Source organism: Platichthys flesus, chromosome 17 (assembly GCF_949316205.1).
Source record: "Platichthys flesus chromosome 17, fPlaFle2.1, whole genome shotgun sequence".
Lineage (NCBI taxonomy): Eukaryota > Metazoa > Chordata > Actinopteri > Pleuronectiformes > Pleuronectidae > Platichthys > Platichthys flesus.
Window position 1 is genome coordinate 14,798,596 of NC_084961.1, and position 24,462 is coordinate 14,823,057.

At 42.1% G+C, this 24,462-nt stretch overlaps 1 protein-coding gene across 4 annotated transcripts in view; it reads right to left on the reverse strand.

The window, feature by feature from the left end:
* Positions 1-24,462, reverse strand: part of LOC133972125 (triple functional domain protein-like) — a 75,871-nt gene that overhangs the window by 26,071 nt on the left and 25,338 nt on the right. For all 4 annotated transcript variants that reach the window (XR_009924432.1, XM_062409370.1, XM_062409369.1 and 1 more), the window contains exons 3-17: positions 19,192-19,266; positions 16,226-16,340; positions 14,303-14,495; positions 11,963-12,067; positions 11,548-11,744; positions 10,797-11,046; positions 9,859-9,981; positions 9,193-9,384; positions 7,406-7,537; positions 6,785-7,015; positions 5,947-6,069; positions 5,169-5,360; positions 4,468-4,637; positions 2,337-2,511; positions 1,897-2,092 (exon numbers count right to left, since the gene is read on the reverse strand). Coding sequence is in view for 3 of the 4 variants with exons in the window: in XM_062409370.1 (XP_062265354.1) it covers positions 1,897-2,092; positions 2,337-2,511; positions 4,468-4,637; positions 5,169-5,360; positions 5,947-6,069; positions 6,785-7,015; positions 7,406-7,537; positions 9,193-9,384; positions 9,859-9,981; positions 10,797-11,046; positions 11,548-11,744; positions 11,963-12,067; positions 14,303-14,495; positions 16,226-16,340; positions 19,192-19,266 (2,469 nt within the window). In the remaining variant the exon portion in view is untranslated. The remainder of the gene's footprint in view (positions 1-1,896; positions 2,093-2,336; positions 2,512-4,467; positions 4,638-5,168; positions 5,361-5,946; positions 6,070-6,784; positions 7,016-7,405; positions 7,538-9,192; positions 9,385-9,858; positions 9,982-10,796; positions 11,047-11,547; positions 11,745-11,962; positions 12,068-14,302; positions 14,496-16,225; positions 16,341-19,191; positions 19,267-24,462) is intronic.

Below are 24,462 nucleotides of genomic sequence, written 5' to 3' on the forward strand. Positions count from 1 at the left end.
TCGTTGCTCCCTGACTGACAGCACTCTTCACCAAAGCCTTAGGACCTCATTGACATCTGACGAAACAACAGCCACTGCTCTTGTGCAGAACAAAAAAATCCACTTCTCCCACTGAGAAACTCAGCAGGGTGACAGTAGTCTACAAATCACCATAATGTGGGATGTGTTACAAAGCCATGCCTAATCAGTACTACAACTGTATTCATGTGTGTTAGTCACTCTTATCACTTGTTATAGGTTTGTGCACTGATAGCTTTGATAGCCTTGATAGTTCTTACTGTATTTATTCTGTTAAATTCACTATGTGATGTGCCTGGGTATATGATCAAAAGATGATTGATAATTCAAAAGGGAAACAACTTATTGATAATACTGTGCACTATTTTGTTTTTTAATGCACTTTTTGTCAGATATTACCAAAATGTCAAAAAAATATATTTCAAAAGTGGAATTAAGTATTACTATCTCAGATTCTGTTCAGCTATAGCATTTTTTTAAATCGTTTTTGATTCCAAATTTTGAGTGATGAATAAACATAACTTATTTCCCAATACATTCAGTTGGGTTGGTTTGAAAATGTGCCATCGCCTTCCTCTTACCGGCCAATGAAACTGTGTGGGTCAGCTCAATTTCTCGGGTTGAAAATCTGGCCAAACTGAATTTGTAATTGAATAGCCTTGTATTTGACAGTCGCAGGATGTGGCTCCTGTTTTTCATCACCACATTTGAACGGTAGACATAAAACCCCCACAGCCCAACCAGCAGAGTCTGACATAATTTTATGCCTAGACTCATCTCAGCTAAAACCTACATAAAGTACAGATATCAAATCACAAAGTCCTGCTGCTTCACTACAAACAACCAGTTGAACAGCGTGTGTTACAAACCAACAAGCAGAGCTGCAGTTGGCTGTTTGATATAGGGAAAGGCTCTCTCAGTATTGTCAGCATGGACATCATGACAGAGCCGTGCTCTATGAATCATATTATTGGCATGCCTCAGTACATGTGACATGATGTGATCGTGCCTCATGTGGTTTTAGAGAGCACCTATTAGCATAAGACCACAGGTGAGTTATTATGGTTAGTGAGTGGGAGCCTCTCATCACAAACGCTGACCCAATCTGATCCTCGACACCTACACAGTATCAAAATTAAACTAAAGTAACAGAGAAATGTTTGCAGCAGCAGTGAACATGAGCTGTATCCTTTAAACCCTGAGCTGGATGATGACTGATGTCTGATGTGGCGAGCAGATGGCAGTCAAACATCTCTTCACTTCATACCTCAAACTACTTTACAGCACTTGAGATATAGTAGATTCCGACAGCGGTGTCACAAGAGGGCAGATGCAGAACAGCTCACAAAACTGAATTTACCAAACAAAATTGTTTTGGCTGGTGGTGAGACTCAGGGGTACCATGGGTAGAGTTGTGGAAATTCCTTGATTATTGAGCAACATGGTGTTTTAACTTCATTGTTGCTACTTCCTTGATAAAAGTAGCGACGCCCCGTTTATCAAGGAACATAAATTCAGAAGCTTTTTATAAAGATAAGTTCTAAGTGGGATGATTAGAAAGCATCAGAGGAGCAGAGTCACTTGTGCTAAGGAATAATGCGCCTCAGTGCAGTGGTGCTGCTAGGGGGGGGGGGGGAGGCGGGGCCACCTTGATGCGGTAAAGGCTGTAATCAGAGTTTGTCCTTTTACGCCTTAGATAGCCTGAATAAAAGACAAATCAGTGTGGAGAGCTCTGACCACTGTCAATCACGTACTGTTTTGAATTGAAAACCTTATTTTGTAAATACAGTCTAAAATACTTTTAAAGCACTTTCTAAATATAAAACAGAGTTCATGTTTGTCTGACTGTATCAACTGATGAAAAAGCTGTGTACTTACCAGAGGCCTGGACTTCATTGACGTACTGCAGCAGCTCCTGCCCCTGGTGGATGACGTCGAAGGTGAGGTTGTTCATGGTCAGAGCCTTGTCGGCGTGGTGCTGCAGCCGCTGCTCGGCTAGCGTCAGGTCCTCGATGTCAAAATCATTAACTTGACCCGTCAGCTCCTCGTTCCAGGACTCCAGGTCTGAGATGATCTGAGGGAAGCACAAACCATTTTCAGACATCACACACACATACCTTGAATATGCACTGATAATAGTAGAAGTGTGAAAGTCTGAATAGAAGATCGTTTATTGTAGTTTCTACTTTTTTTAAATATTGCTTAATTTCAATTGTTCTTTTATTTTTTTATTCCGACAACCAGTCCTTCAAAAACTCACTCATAATAGACATACAGTTAAAACACAGAGACACGCCCCTCATCATCAGCTGACTCACATCAATTGCATCCCTTTCAAAGATCCGTAGCTGCAGGAAGAGTTCCAGTTTGATCTTCCTCTCCTGGAAGAGTTCCTCCATCTGCGCCTGCGCCTCATCCAGCTGCTGCAGGACGCTCTCAATGTGGTTGATGGAGCTGTTGTGGGGCGTCTTGTTGCTGGAGATGGCAGAGTCCCTGGAACAGAAACACACAGTTTAGCATTAAGCTGAAGGAGAAGAGCAGAGCACAAACAGCTATAAAGACACTGATGGGCATGATGCCTTGTGGATGTAGCTGCTCTTAAAGCTGCAGCTTAGCTCAACCTGCAACAGCTTATTTAGCAGAAACATAGGAATCCTGCAGAGTAGAAAAAGTTGTTGACTCAATTAAATAGTGGAAATATCAAGGTTGAATTTTTAATTAAAAAATATATATATTGTAGACTGGATGTTTATGTTGTGATTTTTCTTAAATCTTCTATAAGTCTTTGAATTCACTAGAATGGGTCCACCAATGTAAAAGTTGGTATTTTGTACCAACTATTTTGTAATTTCCTTGTGTTTTCAACTGCTTGATGTCACCAAGCTCTACGGTTAAAGGTTATGCAAGTCAATAAGCCATAATGATAAAAAATATATAATTTAGAAGAATAAAAAAATGACATGTTGACAAGAATTTTGCTAAATAAACAAATTAAACAAAAAAATAACACGTTTTCCTACTTGGTCACTAAGTCACTTAAAACCCCCTGAACAAGCAACACTAAGTCACAACTATCAATTCAAAATATTTTCTTCCAGATATATGATATAAATGATGATAGGTTATAGACAATCAGAATTATTGATACATCTGGAAACGGTTGAAAACTAAAAAAGGAAAATCCATCTTATTGATTATTTTGGAGGCGTGTCTAATATTTAAATGAAATTAAAAGCTGCACATTGATCTTACTCACTGAGCCTCGAAGGGTTAAAGTATGTGCATGAGGGGGGGGGGGGGGGGGGGGGAGTGAAACGAGTCACTTATGTATTGATTATATCGGAGGTGTGTCTAATATTGAAATTAAATCACTGAGTCTGGATGGAGTCTGGAAAGTGAGGGGGGGGGGGGCTGAAACGGGTCGCCTGACTGATTCATCAAACCGACAGATGTACACATGCATGATGCTCACACGCAGACACCAGTGAGCTCATGAGAGGCAAAATACAAGCGAGCAAAGACAGTGGAGGTCAGATTCATCCTGAGTGACTTTGAGTCATCAGTGTGACAGATGCACTCCCACACTCACATGCACATTCATGAAGGCATGTGTGCACAAACCCACATGCAAAGCAGTAGGTGTGTAGAGTTACAGTTGCCTCCTGGTAGGACAGCCATACAATTAGACACATGCTTATAAAAGCGGATTTATGTAAGAATTCACTGTGGAGCCAATACACCAGGGAAAGAGGGATGGAGAGAAAGAGGAAAGGGAGAGATCAAGAAAAAGGGCCCGATGAAGAGAGACTGGAATATCCTGAGTAAAATAGAATTGAGAGTCAACTGCATCCACCTCTCCCAACACATCCTCCCAACCTCTCAGCTTTCTTTTTTAGGCTTCCTGCATCTCATTACTGTCTTTTCATAATTATACTGACAAACTATTCCCATGCATATATTCATATTGTTTACCCTGTTTGCATATTTACAGAAATTTTAATTCCCAATCTCTCAAGTGTCGAAAATACCCTGGTAAAGCTATATTTAACATAAAAATTAAGACAGAAAGTCGATTACGCAAGTAAAACTTTTTTATTTTAAATTTCCACTGTTACTTAATGGTTCACAGGGAGCTATGTTTTTTTGTTTGTTTCTTTGTTTGTTTTTTTGTCACTGCTATGGACTTCTCTCGCAGAAAGTAGTTTAAGAAATATTGAGGCCCCCTTTTCGGATTGTACTCTATATTAAATAGATAAATAGCTAGATTCAACTGTTACGAGTTTAGCAGAGGCTTGTTTCAGTTCAGTGTCACAGTGGTTTTACCAGCTTTAGTTTTGCTTCCTATTCGAAATCTGTATAACTGTATTGTGGGTTTTAAATCCGGTTTAGTTTTAGAGTAGAGACTGTTGCTGTACAGAGAAGACTTGACAGCCATTTGCTTTTCTCTACCTGAGCTGCTGGATCAGGTCCTCTCCCTCCTTGATGACGTTGACGGTAAACTGCAGGGTGCTCTTCTGCTGCTGGCCAAAGCGTTTGATCAGATCTTGGACGGCCTCCACAGACTCTGCGTAGACGTCGTCCAGCAGCTCCTTCTGTAGCTCCTCCAGCCATGTCCAGAGCTACAGGAGGACACTCATCAGTATGGGTTTTTTTCAGCGATTTCATATGATTAAGCTACAGCACAGGGTTTTACATTGGGTTGAAAACATCCTGCTTGGGGGGGGGGGGGGGGGGAGAGAGAAACTTCAAACGCAAGTCGTTGCATTGAGGCGACGACTTGCGTTTGAGACGCAAGTCGTTGCACTGAGGCTTTGCACCTCTCAGAGGTACAAAGCCACAGAACAGGAACAAATACACACACTGTGACCACACCATGACACATGAACAATCAGTTACACACAGTTTCCGTCGCTTCTTGATTAACTGAAGCTACTCACACTTAACAATGATCTTCATCTCAACCCAATTCTGAATTTAATCATAAACTGCCTTTCTTTAAAACTGTCTCTATGTGACTGGATGACATTTTTTTGTTTTCATATATTCACATATTTTTTCTGGTAATTATGTCCCTCCTGCCCACAGAGCACGGTGAACACAAACACACAGCCCACCAGCCACTTCAGTATTATGTCATCCTCCCTGCCTACCTCTTTGACGTGCGTGTGGAAGGCGACAGACATGTCCAGCAGGACTTTGCGCTGCTCCACGCGGCGAACAAAGTCTTGGATTCTGTCTTCTAGCTGGTGGGCGGCCTGGTATATCTCCTCTGGGTCGCACTCTCCCGTCTGGGCCAGCTGCTCGGCCGCCTCCAGTAGCTTGTCGGCATTTGTGTACGTGTTCTAGGCCGAGGACGGGGACAGTGAAGGAGAGATGAATTAGGCCAGGAAGACAATGTGATACGGACTAAATATGTTTTCGAAAATGAGAAGAGCGAGACAGAGCAGAGGCAAGGAGAAAACAACAGGACATGCAGAATACGTATACACTGATAATAGTCGGAGATATAAGAACTGTGCAGAGATAAGAGCTGAGAGGAAATAGAGAGAGAGAGAGAGAGAGAGGGAGAGAGAGAGAGAGAGAGAGAGAGAGAGAGAGAGAGAGAGAGAGAGAGAGAGTGAAGGTGAGATAAAGAAGAGCGTGCTGCTGAAGAAAACAATTGGTTATGTTAAGGTGGAACATCAAAAGGGTGATATTCACCTTTTTCAGTTGTACAAGGAGATTTTTAAAAGTTTTGCGTAAAAACATTACTCAGCGACTAAGAGAATTGATGAAATGGGTACAGACTGCAGATTGTACTGTTGTTTTCCTGAGAATGTGATTATACAATTCTGGAAACTACCTGCCATTGCTACAGCAGTGACACATCGGCTTGATGCTGACAGAGAATGACAGAAGGAGAAAGAAGGGGAAACGGAACTCGGCTACCTGTGCCACTTCCTCGAAGTCTTCATGTCGTTTCTGTAAAGCTCGTGCTCGGTGCAGGGATTTTCCCACACCTGTGTGTTTGCTGAGAAAGGCCTCGCCGTGGTTTTCTATCCAGTCCAGCACCTGTGCACGCACGGCCACAGAGTTAGACAGACGATTCAAAAAACAGTCCACCACAGGGGGGCGCTGTAAGGTGGTAGTTCAGTCAAGTGCTGGTGATAATTAATAGTGTGTAAAAGAGGTGGAATGACTAAAACAATGACAGGTATAATACGAAGCGTAGGGATGAGCTTTCCTTCTCGTGCTACTCTCCCTGCTCTATGTCCTTCACACTGTTAAAAGACATCTGCATGGACATATGACCCAATTCCATTGCCATAGCAACAGTTGCCATGCCAACATTTTCAGTAAAGCCGGAGATTTTTGGACGTTATGGATCTGTCACATTATCATTTTGATCATTATTCTTGTTTTTCGAAAAGGTTTTTCTTCAGAGAACATTTCGATTCAGCTTTAATCCAATATTCCTTTCCACAGAGGACATGATGTGTGAGGACGAAAGGTTCCAGCTACTTGCTCAAGGACATTTTGATAGAAAACACGGCTGCTGCTGGAATCAAACCCTCTATTAGGCGTACAATCCCTCTAGCCAGTAAGATACCCTGCTATTTTCAAATTACTGTCTAACCCTCTCATATTATACTGAAAAACCCTGGCATCAATTTGGTCCTGGAAATACCACGTGTTTGAACAAACATCTGTATGCATATAAACAAAAATATGTATACAGTATATATAGTGGATATATACGTGTGTGTGGGTGTGTGTGTGTGTGTACCTGCTGGACGTCCTGTTGAAAGACGCAGAGCTGCAGACGTTGGTGCAGCCGCACTTTGCGGTGCTGCCAGATGTTTTCCAGCTGTCTCTGGTGGTGAAGAACCTCGTGGATGATGTCCAAGACGTGGTGCACCGCTTTTGAGTAGTTTGCCGAGGCAGTCAGAGAATCAGCACTGCCTGGGGTCAAAGGTCGCTGCAGTTTGTCCAACAGCGCTTTGCCATCTTGGCTCACCTGAGGTTAGAAAAGTGAACGCTTTGTTTACTCACAGCCACTACACAAACACACAGGGGCCGGTGGGTATAAGTAGGTATTTGATGTGACCTGCAAACATAAACATCCAAATACAAGCATCCAGGAAACTGAAGGGATGAATGCATAGGAACATTCCCTATGATATAATGTAGAGACTAAGTGAGTAAAATGATAATTGATAAAGCAAATGAGGGAATAATTGTGAAATAAAAAAAAGTTTATCTCTTGCACTGTAAAGTAACGCTGTCAATGTTTTTTTAATTTAGACATCATATCTCCACCAACAAAGAGAAGTTACAACAGATACCATCCCTATCCAATGGACACATGGTGACTTTCTATTCACATAAGTGTAAAGTGTGACGTTACCTCAGAATAGGCAGCAGTGATGTGTTCATACAGGCCTTGGTGATGGTGAATGGCGTCTTCGAGGTCTTGCAGCTCGGAGGGCAAATCCACCTCGCCGCACGCCTTGCACCACGAGTCCACGTTACTCATGTACTGCGGGGCAAGAAACGCACTTCCATTAGCTCACATTGCCACTCAGACATTAAGCGTCTCACCTGAGACACAGCATGAGACAGTGGCGCTGTTTACGTCTTTGTGATGATGCCAGCAGTCACATGTTAGTCAGACGCACCACAACATGCGTAAAAATTGCCTGCAGAGCATTTCCGTTTCAGGAATTTCTTTGTGCATGGTTACAAGCTCTCTGAAGACTCTTTCAGACGAATTATCTCTGGCTGAATGTGTTTTCCTTGGCCTGTGGTGACATCCTGGAACATTCTGTAACCCCTGAAGGGAGGGAAATAAAATAATCAAGTGATCTCGATCTCATTATTGCCTTTTGAAACATCTCTCCCGTGATAACTGGAATAAGACAGAGGGGTTTTAAGATGGAGCTTCTCTCTGTGGGGTGTGTGTGTGTGGGGGGGGTGAAACTTCTGGGGAAAAAAGCTGTTCCTATTTCAGTTCATAAACACAGAAGGCGGATTTGATGACAGCATTATTCCAGGTCGGAAAAGTCATACCACCCATGTTTCCCAGTCAGGATTCTGTTTGTGTGCCTTTTTTCAGGCCATGAATCAGTCTATAGTGTCCCCACTAATGAGCAAAGATAACAAATGCTTCACTTACATTGTGCTATGTTTATGTAAATATATGTTAATGCAATGCATATGTTGGGCTTTTGAAGATTTAATGATGCCAAATAGGTATTTTTAATCCCAGAAAGCGAGTGCATATATGTCCATGTGCGTCTTTAACAAAAGAGAGCCTGAGTGCCTCAACTGGTTCGTAAGGTGCATCACTGCAAGTTTGAAAAAATCCAGTTTCCACAAATTTGGACTTATTCACTTTCTGTCCAAGTGTAGAAAGAGAACATTGACATTGTGGCATCAGCCCTCTCATCCAATGCTGAGCGAGAAAAGCCAATTACCAAAGTCTGAATTGGTTTTGCTGAATTAGTAAAAACCTGATATTTCAGAGCAGTTACAATATTCTTCATCAATAGTTTTGATATATAGACAACAATGGAGAGGATGACTCCTTCATATCTGAAGCTGTTTTCAGACCTGAAAATCTTTATCGGTGTCTACTACATGTGTGTTACTGCTTCATTTTAGTTATCTATTTTCTTTGCTTAGTTTTTTTTTTTTTTGATCAGTTTTGCGTCTGGCCCTCGGTAGAAGCGACATCAACATAATCCATTTGCTTGCGGTGAATCCTCTGGAGTTGCTTGCGGTGAATCCTCTGGAGTATCTCATGCTGTATATCTGCTAATTGAGATATTAAACAGAGTTTTTACTAGGGGGCTGGGGACTAACCCTGATACGACAGTGCCTTTGCTTTCATTACACATCAACGTTATTACTTGTATCATTAATTCAGAATTGACTTCCACTTCCAATCATGCCTTCAAGCTTCTCTAGTGAGATTTCCTGCACTTCTTTGTCATAAATTGTATGTAAATAAACCAAGTCTCACTCCTTTACTAATTTATTCAAGCAAAACAAACGATTTCTAAAAATGTCAATTTGGGCTCTGGAAATATTGTGATGGACATGATACATCATTTTGTCTGCTAAATAAGTTGTAAAATTCATTGAAAAATCGATAATGAATATTTGTGTACCGCACATTTGTGTTGAACTCACCTGGTCACATTTCTGGTGGAAGGTCGCAGACATCTCCAGCAGCGTGCTGCGTTCATCAAGTGCGGCAGCGAACGCCTTCCACTCCTGCTCCAGCTGACCTGAGATCTGCTTAATCTGCTGCGAGGCGTAGTGACCTGACTCCAGCAGCCGGTTACCGACTGACATGATGCGGTTGATATTAACGTAAACGTTCTACAAAAGGGGACATAGAAAGGGGGAAAGTTGAACTGAGGGTTGTGGATGATTTGGACACCAGTCAGTGGGCAGGACTGAATTCCAAAACAGCAGATTTAGAAAAAGAAAACCTGTGAAAAGGGTTGAACTGAGTGCTGTGTGTAAAAGGGATGAGGTGAGGGACTGTCGGGCTAATGCCATCGTTTCTTATCTGCTGACAGACACTAGTGGCTAGAATGATTCCTTGCCTCAACAGTTTCATAATGGTTATGTAAGTTGGACTGTGGATAAAGAATAGAATTACTTAATGCCTGGTTGTAATGTGCTAAGTGCACACAAGCTGAGGTCCCGCCAAACCAACACTGAAACACAGAACTAAAGGTTGACACTAAGTGCATTAACTATATGATTAGAGAGTGCAGGGCATGTATTTGATGAGCATTAATACCTGCTGCAGATCAGTGTGTGCATGACTGTGTGTGCGTGTCTTACCATGCAGTTCATAGCAAAGTGGTTGTGCTGGGTTTGGAGCTCAACGGCGTGGGGGTGGTTGTTGCCAATCTCGGTGTAGCCTGCCAGGAACAAACCCTTGTTGTGCATGATCCAGTCAAACATCTGAGGCAGGGGGATGACAGAACAGGGATGACAGAACAGACACACACAGACACACAGACACACACACACACACACACACACACACACAGAGACAACAAAATAAAAGGTTAGCCAACCAGAAGAAAACATACACAAACAAGGTACGGGAGCACTATTAACTTTCACAGATCACTGCTAGAGCAGGTGAAAACAAAAAGCTGGCACTTAGCAGTGTGTATACATAAGAGTGTTTCTGTGTAATGCTGCAGTGTGCTCATAGTTGTCATCTTTTCAGGCCAGAATACAGAGAAATGGACTGCCTCTATAAGGAGTATCCTCTCAGGCTCTCCTACAGAGCAACTCGTGGCCTGTGGTGTCCTAGCAACAAGCTCCTACTACTGCAGTGTATCCAAGACTGCAGCTCTCTCTCTCTCTCTCTCTGGTGCTGCAATCTGCTATTTTATTCTACTCTTTCAAACATGGATATCTGAATTTCTCTCTCTTCTATGTGCTGCAGCTGTCATCCCATGAGTGGTCTTGGGAGGGGGCGGGGTAGGGGGGTGCATACCTTTATACACTATCCTTCACCTGAGGAGGTGCAGGAGGGTGAAGGTACTGAGTTCATTCCTCCTGTCTTGCTTATGAATTTAAGTTTAAGCCACAATTTAAAGGGTCAAAATACTGACATGAATTCATACAGAGCAGAAATCCATGCTTCTCTGTGGGTGTAATTAAGTTTGCCTGCCCTACAGTGATCACAAACTGTGATTATAGATTACCGCTACATCACCGCTCGCACTGAACAACAGCCCTGATCCCGACAACCATCCACCGACCTTCTCTGCGTCCTGTTCAAACAGGCGGAGCTGAAAGCACTGGTCCAGCTGCAGCTTGCGGACGTGCCAGGCCTGGTGGAGGTGCTGCCGGGTGGAGTGCAGCTTGTCCAGCAGCTGGGTGATCCGCGGCACCAGGCCCTGGGTGTCGGCGTTGCAGACCCCGCTGCTCCCACTGCTGCTGCCGCTGCTGCCACCGCTGCTCCCGTTGCGGTTGGAGAAAGACTCGCTGCTCTGGATGCGCTGCAGTAACCTGGACGTGGTGGTGAAACATGTTGCGTGAGGAATGCGTGGACTTGACAGCACAGGTCGATTTCACTTCGATGAAGCAAAACACAATGAAACCATTCATAAAGTTACATTTACAGGGATACGATGTTTGTGCTCTCATTCATAAATTCTTGTTATCTTCAGATAAAATAAGATGATGTGGCATAAGGCCTGACGGAACAAGCACTTTGTTTGTGCTACATATAGCATTTTCTGAAATAATTTACAATGTGATGTGTTGGGACTCACATTGGTCACTGCTATTAACACAGGTCTCTTTGCACTGTTTTATTGTAACTCTTATTTTTATTTTCTTTATACAATGCATTTTATGTGTGTTTCCTCAAACTGCTCTGTGATGAATTCAATTCATGAGGGACATAGAAACATAAGCTTAAAAGAAAGAAGAATAATCATACAACCAAGCTAATAAGAAAACATTTGTTAAAGTCAAATTTCGATAAAGAACAACCTGTGTCCTTACCTCTGACCCTCAGTGTCCAGCTCTTCTATCGGTGCTTTTATGACTTTCTTCTTCAGTGTGGCGTGCTCTTCTATCATCCTTCTGGCTCCATCCAGGTCTACGGGGAAATCTTTCCTTGACACAGTTTCCTGCATCTCCTCTAGTCGGGCCAGCATCTGTGTGGCGTGACCCGAGAACTCCTCAAACGCCACACGCACCTTAACGAACACACAGCATCAAATATGAGAAAATGCCTGTAAACCAATATTTAATGGTATCTTAAATATGACTACTGCAAGAGTAATACATTTGTTCTATAGTTCTCTACTTATTGACTATATTTCTTCTGCGTTGAATTGTCATTTGGGATTACAGGATAGATTTAAAGATCCGCCTGAAGTGCAACTTGACTGACAACATGGAAGAGCTATCTGACCTCTATCCACTCTTCGTGGTTGTAGTCCAGACTGCCATCGAAGTCCGCCGTCAGCTGGGAGGGGTCCACGACTTTTGTGAGGCCCTCTAGTGACACCATGGTGGTCTGAAGGAAGAAAGGATGGAGGCAAAATATTAAAGATTGAAAGAGATGGAAGCTTGAAGCTAATTTCAGTCAGTTGAGTGCAGAAGTCTCGTAATCTCTCCTCCTCCCCTGCCACTTTGTTTCATTACTGACGTTGCTCTTGTTATTTAGATCAGACATGAAATACTCCTGGTTTCAAAAACTAACAACACAGATTCTTTGCACAACAACAGCTTATTACAATATCATCATCAGAGAAACAGTGAGGAAATGCCTCCCCGTTTGGTTTCAGTGCCTCTGTGTTTCTGCTAAGCCACCTCCGCACAACACCCCCACACACATGGCCAGAGATGGATGGAGACGGAATGATAGCTGGGTAGCTTTGTGTAGGCCAGACAATGCAGAGACACACTGTTATCCTTGGGTTAAAGAAGCGCTGAGGCTCTTGCCAGGGGAAAACACTGATACCACGTTGTTCACCAATGTTGTTCAAGTTAATAGCTTTCTACTGTTCTGAGAGAAGGATAAATTGTTAATGCTGCATGGGTGGAGTTTTTCACCCGCAGAACCAAAATTGAGGTTGCAGACAGATCTCTGCTTACTTTCTTTCTGTCTGAACTGAACGGGAAGGGAGGGGGAGTTCTGCACGGATTCCCTGCAAGTGCAGTCCGAGCAACAGTTCTATATCAAATTTACTCTATTAACAAAAAATGAAAACCTTTCTCCTCATACAAACTTTGGAAATCTACATAAATGTACAGGGTACATATACATATGAGGTCAGATGGTGGTACATGAAGGCAGACACGCATACAAGTGCACGTACAGTGCATCCAATCAATGTCCATGAGGCATGGCAGGGCTGCTAATTGTGGCCTGCCCCCGATGCATCTGGCTTTTCTTTCTATCAAACAATCAATATGGCGTCATCAGGCCACAGCGGACCTATTTTTGTATGTGTGGACATGTGAGCAATCAGAACAATTTCCACACCAGTGCGTGCACTGACACAGCTAGAGTCAAAGCCCGAAAGGGAACCTCGCAGAAACATATTGTACAGAAATCCAGGCGCATTTTGTACAGAGACACAGGCTCGCAGCACAAATGCTTATACAAACCCAAGCTGATCATTATCATAATAAGCGAGGTTCTTTGATGACAGATCAAACAGGATGGTGGGAAATAGATGTCAAGCCCTCATTAGGAGGAGTTTACTAAACAGTCTTACAATCAGACGAAGGATTCTTCAATAGCAGAAAAGGCGCACAGGTTAACACATTCAGTGAGTTCTTTTTTTTTTAAATTAGCACATTTTGATGCCAGTTTCTAACCATGAACCAGAACATATAAATAAGCAATCTGAATACGTTATTAATTAGCTGTGAAAATGTGTTCTAACACTTGACATCAGAGACACGTGTCCTCATGATCTGTTATGCACTGTTTTTGGGTCACATGTGATGAATTCTCTCCTCGGGTAGACAGCTGGCTGGTGATGTGCGCAGCCAAAGCGTCAGGGAGAGGAAAATAATGAAATGTGCTGACAATGAGCAGCTCAGGGGGTAGAGCACCCAGCTGATGGCAAATTAAAGGGAAATGCTCTACTTTCTTTTAATTTAACAACACAGTAAATGGCAAATATTACACTGGGACCTTTCATTTTTCTAAATCTATGTGCCTTTACAATGTAATATCAATGTAAAATCAATCTGTCCTAGAGCAGCTTTGACTACCATGCCTCAATTGTTATCTTCAACTCTCCTCTAGTCTGATATTGTTACTCTCTCATTCCCTTTCACAGAGGGTTCTGGCCCCCCTCTCATTCAGACCAATTTCTAACTGTCCTGAAACGGGTCGGAACAATGGTTTATCTGAAACGGAGTTTGACACTATCACTGACAGAGCAGCACTGTTGAAGTATTTTCAATAACAACCAAGATGGTTGGCAGTGACGTGGAGCTGCAACAGTATTAGACTGGACTCTATATTTTCTATAAAACATTTATGACTGTTTCCATTGTACTGATTGGTTGGAGGTCTATCCAATTGTGACTAGAGGCATTCCGATATTACTGTATTACCTAGTTCTGAGTAGTAAAGATAAAAGTTACACGTTGATCCAATCTATGAAAATACGCATTTTGCTTATTAACCTTTGGTGCGGGTCACCTATTAACTGCAACATTTAAATAATTTGAAAATGTAACGCATGCACCTTGGCACCAGAGAGAAACATAAACGAGCTCCCAATCTCACCTCAAATTCAAACTTGGAGCTGCCGAAATTGGTCCTCTGCTTCTGCCAGAAGTTGTCTGGTTTGATGATGAGGGCGACGTGGATGCAGGACGGAAACGACTCCTGCAGGATCTTCAGCAGAGGCTTGATGCTGTCCCACTTGGAGCCACGCATATCAACGATGACCGTGAAGCCATGTTTACACACCTCCTCGCTGGGAATGGATAGGGATCGGGGTCAGCGAGAGTGGGAGGAATTAAAGAGACGAGAGGAGGAGGGAGGGAGGGAGGCGTGAGGGAAGGAGGGAGGGGCAGAGAGGAGATGGGAGAGAGTATAATCCAGAGAGAGAGAGAGAGGGGAGAGACAGATGACAGGCGTGGGAAAGGATGAGAGAGGGATGATGGAGGGAAAGAGAAAGGAAAGGAGAGAAGAGATAGAGATGGCGATAGAGATGGAAAAGAAAATAGAGGGAGAAAAGGATTGAGAATCAAAACAGTGAGATGGCGCATTTTCTACTGTATACTGGGAGAAGCCTATGCAGCAGCACAGCCGCCCACGCTTCCACACACACTCACACACCCACACAGACACCTGCGACGAACGACGCACAATTGCGTACAGAAACATAACAACACAAATCAGCACATTGGTACATCAGCAACCTCATTGCCTGTGGTGCTCTGATCATAACATAACTTTACATATACAACTACATCCACACACATCACGCTAAAACACGCAGATGAATTTTATTAAATCGAAAAAATATATAATTTGTTTTAGTGATCGTAGGAGAAAAAGATTCTGCTGTTAGTTTGGAACCATCTGGAATTTGCCTTATCTCTTTCCCACCAAAACTAGCTTACTAATTCCCAACCCTGGATTGTTTTGTTTTTTAACTTCTAGTAATTAGATGCATCCTAAACACTCATACAATCATATATTTTGACAACTATATGATATATTTTAGCATCCTGCTATTATTGCATCTTTAAATACCTTCATCCTTTTCCAACCCTTTCTCTCTCTGTAACAGCTTGTCAGTAGAAAGTCAGTGTGCAGCAGTGTGCAGATGTTTCCCAAAATAAATCATCTTCAGTCACCCAAATCCACACCGTTAAAACAGATTCAAATATGCAAAACGTGCCACGATGACTGTGAGGTTTTAAAAGCCTGGAGGACATAAACGAGTAAAAAAATGAGATTTCCTCCCATTTTGAACTGTGCAGACAGAATGTGATGACAGACCTAAAGGGAGATGAGGGCAGACGGAGAGAAGATGGATGGATTAAGATGGCTGGAGGGAAGAGGTGAAGCTGGATTGGAGTAGTGAGCCGAGGGAAGCAGAGTAGAGAGCTTTTACCTGCGAGGTGATGAGCTACCCGTCCACACTAACTGCTGCTGCTGCACTGCTCCAGCTACTGCGACACTTTGTTTTGCTTTCACACACACGCATTTGCTCACTCGCTCGCTCGCTCACACACACCTCCTCACACATGCGCTCTCCGTCGCTGTCACTTTAATCCTCCCTCCTCCTCCTCCTCTACACTCTCTCTCTCTCCTCACTGCTTTCCCTCTGTTGATACCTCCTTCCCGCTCTGAAGGAGGTATCTTCATTTCCTTTCGGTTAGACATCCCTCTCTTTGCTCAGGCTTTCCCTCTCCGTCTCAGCATCTCACGATGTCTCTAAAATGGATTTTTGGCAGCGAGGAAGCTGCAGCAAGCTAACTCTTCTTGAATTATTTCTCTTTCCGCTCCTCTTCGGCCCCTCCCATGCTCATCTCCGCTCTGTCACGTGTTTGCTTACCAGGGCCCCGTCCACTTGCTCCGGGTGTTCTCTTGGAATCAGATACATTGCTTATTGTCCCCTTGAGGAAACTAAACAAAAACAAGAAACGCACACATCTTGCACTCACACACAGATTACAGAACAAGATGTGTTACCTGGGGATGCCGGCGAGGTAGGCGATCAGTCTCCTCAGGTCGTCCGTTCGTATTCTGTCATGGTTGCTGCGTGATGGAAACGTTAACACTGGACCACCGCGTCTGTCTCTGCCACCTGAGGCGACACACAAACAAGCGCAGCAGTTTCATACAGTATTCTATTGAGAAGCAAATGTCAAAAAGCTATTACGACATTACCTTGAGCGTTTGTATTTGCTTCACTGGATCAGCATAAATCTAACAACTCGGCCAATCCATTAAATGAGTGTTCGGCTGGATAAATGTGAGATGCTGAGCCTGCTAAATAGAAACAGCCTTGGCAACAGATGTATAATTGAATTGATTTAGAATTTTCCCAAATGAACATGCAAACTGAATGGAATAAAGTCTAATATTACAAAGCAGACACTCAGAAACAATAACTGAGAATATTTTAGAATAGCAAATAGCATCCTCTAAAAAAAGGAATGCTTCAATCCAAAGAAACAACAATTTACCGTTTCCTGCTTTTATTACTTCCACCAAGGAGATTATTTTTTCGTCTGTTTAGTTAGTAAGATTACAAAAAAGGACGTGGATTTGGATCGGAAGAAAGATCCAGGAATTTTGTCAATATTATTCTTAAAGAATATTTTATGGTTTCAGGCCTGTTTAGGTGACTGATATTTATCTGCGTGTGCAAAGAAATCTGGATCTAGTGAATTTAAATTAGGTTTCAAGGGGACCATCTTATAATTCGCTCTTTGACAGCCCTTCTAGCAATTAAAATGTTTTCGTTTAAAGGATCATAGCCTGGAATCAAAATTTAAAAAAAAATTGATCTGTGTGAATGTCTGAACAAGAAGTAAACATCTCTACAAGATGCTTTTAGTAAACAAGTATCTAGGCTCGTGCCTCTATGAGGTCGTTCCTCAGATACAAGAAAGCTTTCGGCTGGCTACTAATGTTAGCATGACAACATGCTCACAGTCACAATGCTAACATGCAGATTTTTTGCAGATATTTTGAGCATTTTCATTGTAGTGTGTAACATGATAGCATTTGTTAATTATCACTAAAAACAAAGTGTGTTGGAATTTAGTTTTTAATGTCATTGGAAACTTTAACCTGTTGAGGGGTCTAAATGAAAAGACAGAAGATAACCAATTTATCCCTCAGTGACCGTGAATGACTGCACCAAATTTTGATGAGAAATTTCCCCACATGATTTAAACCACCAATGTAAGATCCATGATGGCACTGGTGGAAAAGTCGGGGGTCTTCAGAGCCAATGAAATACATCATCTGAGAACCATAAACATCTGTACAAAATACTGTACCAGTCCTTCAGGTAAATGAGGAGATAGTTGACTCGATAAGTAAAAACCTTACGCGACTAATGGCACTGTATAAAGGGCAGACATTTACCCGGGTCAATAAATTTCATCCCTTGCATTTGCACACAAAAGCTTCTGAAAATCGCCATCCTGAGATGCTGCTAACGTAGCTAAAAGTGATAAATAAAATCAATTCATGAAATGAATTGCTTATTCTAAAACACATGCAAGCTGAATGAAAGGTTCCTGTGTGTCTGAACCCTGTACTCGGAGCATTTTCTATTTTTGCCATTTATAATACTTCAGCCGTGAACAGCCTCCTAGCCTGAATCCAGTCTTTTAAATAGTATTTTGTCATTATAATTGGTAGTTGGGTAACGTTGAATGTTGGCAGTATATCGTCTTGAGAGTGAATTATGAATATCTGGTACTATGATAACAATATTTTGTTCATAGTCCCTGACCAGTTGCAGAAGCAGAAGCTGCGTCACTCACGTGGGAACATGTAAACACAGGCTTACTGTGCTCAGCCCACAAATTAGTGAGTTAAGTTGGTTGCTGTGCGCCATGTAGGCTCAAACCGGCTGCTCAATGGAGAAAATCAAACGCTCACGTGGCATACAGGCAGACACCAGTGAGGGCAAACATTGACAATTTATTAAGGGGCTGTATCTAGTATAATAGGTTTAGCTCATTTACCCTCTCTTTCACTAGCGGCCCCTCCTCTTCCTCCCACCCTCCTTTATTTCAAAGCCAATTACTCCACCACTGACTAATATGGGATGCAGTAGCTGACAGTAAGTCATCACCAAGGCATCTCCCCAGTGCCTCTCCCCCTCTCAATTTCTGTCTGTTAGTCTGAGTCATCGTCCTCATCGTTTTGTTTCTGCCTGTGACCTTTGCAGCACACACAAGCGGACCAAAGAAGAGTGTGCATTGAACACACAGAGCGCACACACACACACACTTAATGAAAACTAATTTCACTTTGCAATTCCATTTGATACTGAGCCCAGCACTCCACTTTATGAAGATGCTTCCAATGATTCTGCATGCATATATGATAATACTCTCTCTCTCACTCACTTACTCACTCACACACACATACATACATGAGCTTAATAATGTTTTTGTGTGTTGTACAAATAATCTTGCTAGATGTTCTTGGCAGTCCATATCTGCAGCTCTGCCTCCTGTGAGTTGTTTGTGTGTGTGTGTGTGTGTGTGTTTGTGTAAGTTTGTGAGTGTGTGTGAGCCACTGCTGAGCTCCCCTTTGAGGGAGAAAAGACACAGGCAGCTGTAGCTCTCTATTATAAAGTCCTGCTGATATTGACTAAACAATGGATGTCTGTGTGTGAGTGTGTGCATGCGTCACGAGTGTGAAGAAGGGTCCAGGGTTAAGTGCCTGGGTCTCAGTGTGACCCCATGAGTTTTGGTAGTTTTTTTTCAAAGTGCACGGCTTGTTTATATTTCTGTACTGTCCATGTATGTGTTTGTTTGCGTGAGTGCATGCATGCGTGCGACAGAGAAAAAAACTGCACATCTGCACAGTTGAAAGCTGTGTATGTAAAGGAACTATTCTTGCTTAACATGATCACACACACACACACACACACAGACACACACACAGACACACACTCACACACTCACCTGACAAAAAGGCAACTTTTTCTTTGAGGATGGGAAGCACCTCCATGGCCCTCATCTCCTCATTTCTCCTGAAACCTGGAGAGAGAAAAGAAAGGGAAGTGGAAATTAAGAGAACGGAGAATACAAAAACAGTGTGTCTCTTGTTCTCTCACAGTTCATCAGCCATGACATCTTGAGGGCAGATTATTTGAGACAGAGCAGATTTTGTCCACTCGTAATCTAGAGATCTGCAGCTTTTTAAATACAGGGGAATGAGACTCATTTCAGATTGCTTGCATCATGAGGAAAGTCTCACACACACTCACAGACACATACTGTGTATACACTGCCAGAGGAAGCACAGAGGCTGTGGTCGGAGAAACAGTAATGAGGAGACAAAGTGGGGCCAAATTCGGGGGAGTTCGGAGGAAACAAGCTGCTGTAACTCCTGCTGGACCGAGGTGAAATGGGGTAAAGCAATGTTACACACCAGAGGTCACTTCAGTTCCCATTAACTGGAGTCAAAGCTGAACTCCATAAAATACAGACCATATTAAGAGGATTCCCACACGGTGAGAAGCTGGTGGACATTTACATTTACAAGTGTTGAGGAGGGAAAACGCTGTATTTATGAGGATTATCAAACGTGAACGTTAACAGGATTTAGAGTCTAGAGCCACGCTACAGTCCACAGCAACTCTGTGAGGATGTGTTGAGGTACAATAGGGACTTTGGGCTAAACGCAAGCAACAGCATGGACTCATGATCGGAATGACAGTATCAACATTCTGATGTTTATCAGGTATAATGTCTACAATGCTAACCATCTTAGTTTAGCATGTTAGAGTGCTCACACTTACAACAGGGTTTCTGGAAATATTTCAACAGGTTTAATTGAAGGCTTATTTTTTGCCTTTTTACGACCGTAAAGATTTAAATGAAACACTTAGTACAACAGATACAAATAAATATCAGGAGTTTCTGCCAGGACTCAACACCAGCATAAGACAATTGAAATGTTGACCTGATCAAAGTAGTAAAGATATGAAAAGTCAGGGGTCATCTGAGACATTCCAATTCATCAAACAGGCTCCATGAATGTCTGCACCACATGCCCTCACTATACATCCACTAAATGACAAGAAAAGATAAATGACAAGACCCCCCCCCCCCCCCATATAAAGTCATCAGACTGTCCGAAGGAGCCGATATGAGAACACAGCAGAAGATCCTCCGCAGGATTCACCAAGAGCGAGTTGATGACGCTTCTAACATGCGATACGACTTCATGGAACCACAAATGAACATAATGGAAATCAATTGACCCACTGACAAGCACACATAGCAGTCTACCGAACAAAAAATATTACCCCAATTATTCTAAAGAATATATATTTAGTTGTAGCTTTATAAATTCTGGCCATTTTCAACTGACTGTTCTCATTTTCGAAATTGAGACATCTCAGCTTTCAATATATTTCCCTCCACCTCCTGTACTGACCGCAGTCAGAGGATTTTATAAATGGCGCTATTGGAGGAGGCCATCAAGCTGTCAGCTTAGAAAAATGAATACAAATATAGTTATCCACTTCAACTGTGTTTATCTTCTCTTAGAATACTAATCCATGACATTTTCCTGTTAATAAATGTCCACTAGTTCTACTTGCATGTATTTACTGATGAATCACACACAGTGTCTGAACCTTCAGCTGCTTCATAAAAGCTTTAACATTCAGTCAACGTTGGATTTCTAATAACTGTTGTTCCTACCCCGGAAAAAAAACACCGGCATGACATATAAGGATTCATGTGTTTATATATTTCATTTCATGGAATTAATGGAATAATACGTGATAAATAGCATGAGAATTAAAGCAAAAATAAAACACACAAAAACACGCACTAACCTGAGCTATAAACCGTTACCCTTTAAATGTCAGTCTGGATCTCAGGGGTGTGATTGTGTGAAAGTCGCCCCATGTTGTGTTGTTAATATTCTTTCAGAGGTGAATGGATGGCTGTCAGGAGATATTCAATAACTTGTTCTAAAAACTCCTAAATATAGACACACAATTCCCTAAAGTGGTTAGACCCACACCTCAGCTTCAAAACACACATAAACACACAGGGCCCGACATAGAGAGACACTCACACAGGTGGACAGAATGGGCCCAGATTTTGTCCTTCAGACACAGCAGAGGTTGGCTTTGTGTGACTGATGACCCAGACAAGTCATATCACCCAAGTGTCTCCTGTTCTTTTTGTTCTGTTCGTCCTTCGCCCCACTGATTCTCACTATTTTATCCATCTGCAGCCCAAGTGCAAGAGCAAAACTCCTAACTTGTTTTCCACAAGTCAGAATGAAGTGAATCCAAGGTCAATGCACATCACAAACACACAGCCACCATACTAAGAGCTGTTTAAATTCTCTAAATGATAAGGAAAGGAGCTTCAATGCATCCTATCTTACTCCTCTGGCCAAGGAAACACTGGACCCATATTAAAGGAAAGGAAAAGGTGACGCAACATCACAATTGCAACTGTGCAGATCCACGTAAATATATACGTTTTATTCTTGTGACACTTATAGTTCACATTATCATCATCTACACTACCTACACATATATGTGTAATTTCAGTCTCTACTTAACATATGTATTAAAGGTTCAAAAGCACCATGACAGGAAACGCTATGGACTTATCTCTGAATGTTGTTCATTCTGGCTCGTTGCTCTGTTCATTATTTCAACAAAGAAATATTTAATGGCTCAACTAACTCTACTTATAATCCTCGTAATATCATGGTATTTTAACATTCCAGTCCTATTTTTCATTATTATAATTATTATTATACGCACACAGCACAGAGTCAGAGTCCCTTCACACCTTTCCTTACAGAATCTTCCTCACATCTTTCCTTGATCTCATGACGTTTTCCACCGGGGTCAAGGAATAGTGATCAGAGAGATTGTTGACCCAGGATTGTCAGAGAAAAGACATGTTATCTAATTTCTGTCTTCAACTAGAGTACATCTACAGTGTCTCAAAGTGGTGGTGAACACACGCACACATTTATGCACTCACATTTTCAGCATGCATTACATAATAGTACAATAAGTACACTGTAAGTAGGAGGGGTAACATCTCTGTCTCTCTGCCTGTTCTACTGTTGTGATGCAAACCTGAACAAAGACACACAGCCCTGTTGGGCACATGAATAGTGAATTGTACTCAAGTCTCTGTTCTCAGCACGTTGCCGTATTTACGAGTATATGCTAATGAGCCGCTTATTTTTTTTCCACCACCGGAGGAGATTGATGATAATCAGGACTTGTCTCTATTTTTACTTTTCTTCCCTCCTCTTAATTTTCTCCTGACATCCCTCAGGGTGCCACAAAAAACAAATTACCATGATCAACTACATTTCCCACTGTGCTCCTGTACAGATGATGCATGACATGAGGTTGATGCAGTAAGAGACCTCTTCCTCTAACTCGATTTCTGGGAACCGTGCATAGACTAGATTGCACTCTTTGTGGAAATAGCAGAAGTGTCAATTTAGACTGCAACTAATAATTAGTTAATTATCATCTCCACCAAGGAGGTTATGTTATCACCTATATCCGTTTGTTGCTTTCTTTGTTTGAGTATATCTGCAGAATTATGCATAAAGCACTAAATCGATGTGCATGGAAGGATAGAATCTGAGCCGAGAAAGAACATGTTCCAGTTTGGTGGGTAAAAATCAAAAGGTTCTCAAAACTCATCCTGGGCTTTAAGAATTTGCGGCGGGTATTTAGTTTGACATGTTATAGTCACTCACTTCTATAAAACTATTAACAGTCCATTTATAGTTTCATAGAAGGTAGAAGGTTTTGTGCCATGAAAGAACAAAACATAACTGATTCCTGATGCTGTGGTTGCCATGGCCAGAGCTATATTTGCAGCAGCTGTCTGTTCCAACCTGCGTTGGGAGAAAATATAATCCCACACACTGTCCATCATTTGATCTCGATGGCTTCTAATAAGAAACTGATTTGAAAAGAAGAATTTTGAAATTAAAACCTAAAACTGCCCACAAATCAATATACTAAAAAACTGTATGTTCACCATTGTACTGTATAACATTATACTTTAATATAATGTTTAGCAGTATCTAACATTTAAAGCAGTGTAACTATGTCAAATTAAATGTCCACTGTAAATGTTGATGGTGAATTACAAGATGCACACCACACAAATGGATAAGTCAGCATATTTTAACCATGGAGTGGTTCATCCTTAACAAAGGACTATGTTTGAAGTTGCCCCCAAACTCATTGTGTGATTAGTTGGCTGCCAGTGAGCAGGAGGATAATCAAAGGTCAATGAAAAATCTAATCTTGACAAGATGACAACCAGCAACCCTGTGTGTGTGTGTGTGTGTGTGTGTGTGTGTGTGTGTGTGTGTGTGTGTGTGTGTGTGTGTGTGTGTGTGTGTGTTGGGGGACGGGGGGGCGTAGCGCACACAGTGAGCACTTTGTGGCTCTGTGTGAATTCGCTACTGTATATTAAAATTGAACGGCCACTGGATTAAGGTCTGACCCTCTGTAATCCCCCGGACAAACTATTTTAGTGAGGACATCCCATTATAAGTGGGTCAGAAAGTGATGACCGTCCAAAATGTCCAGCCTTTCCCTAAGACTGGTCCTCACAAAGATATCTAACGACACAGAATCTTCTCAAGAAAGACCTTCCCTGCTTCCAAACCCCTTTTCCCCACTTTTGCAGATTAACCACGAGTTTGACATTTTATCTGGAAATGTCTGAACATAATAACATTTTCTATAACTAGTCTGATGATGAATGCCTTGGCAAACCTTCAGTTGAGCTCATTTAATAGTGCTGAAGTGGATTCGGATGGATCTTGTCCTTTACGAAATACAAAAGGTACGTTTAACCACACAAAGGCATCACTTCCCTGTGCTCTGCAGTGTCGTGGGACTGGAGAAAGTGGCACAGCAGCTAAATATAGAGTGGACAGGTCACACCCACCCCACTCACACAGACAGACACACACACACACATATTACACACAGAAACAAAGTCACACTGGAGAAAAAGGAATTTCTGGATGAGGGATGAGCAAAAAAAACTAAAGAAGCGGATGAGGAAATAAAGACACTACTAATTATTTGTGATAGAATGGGACGCGTCATTGTGTCGTGACTAGTCTGAGAAAAAGAAAAAAAGAGTAAATAAGAGAGAGAGAGAGAGAGAGAGAGAGAGAGAGAGAGAGAGAGAGAGAGAGAG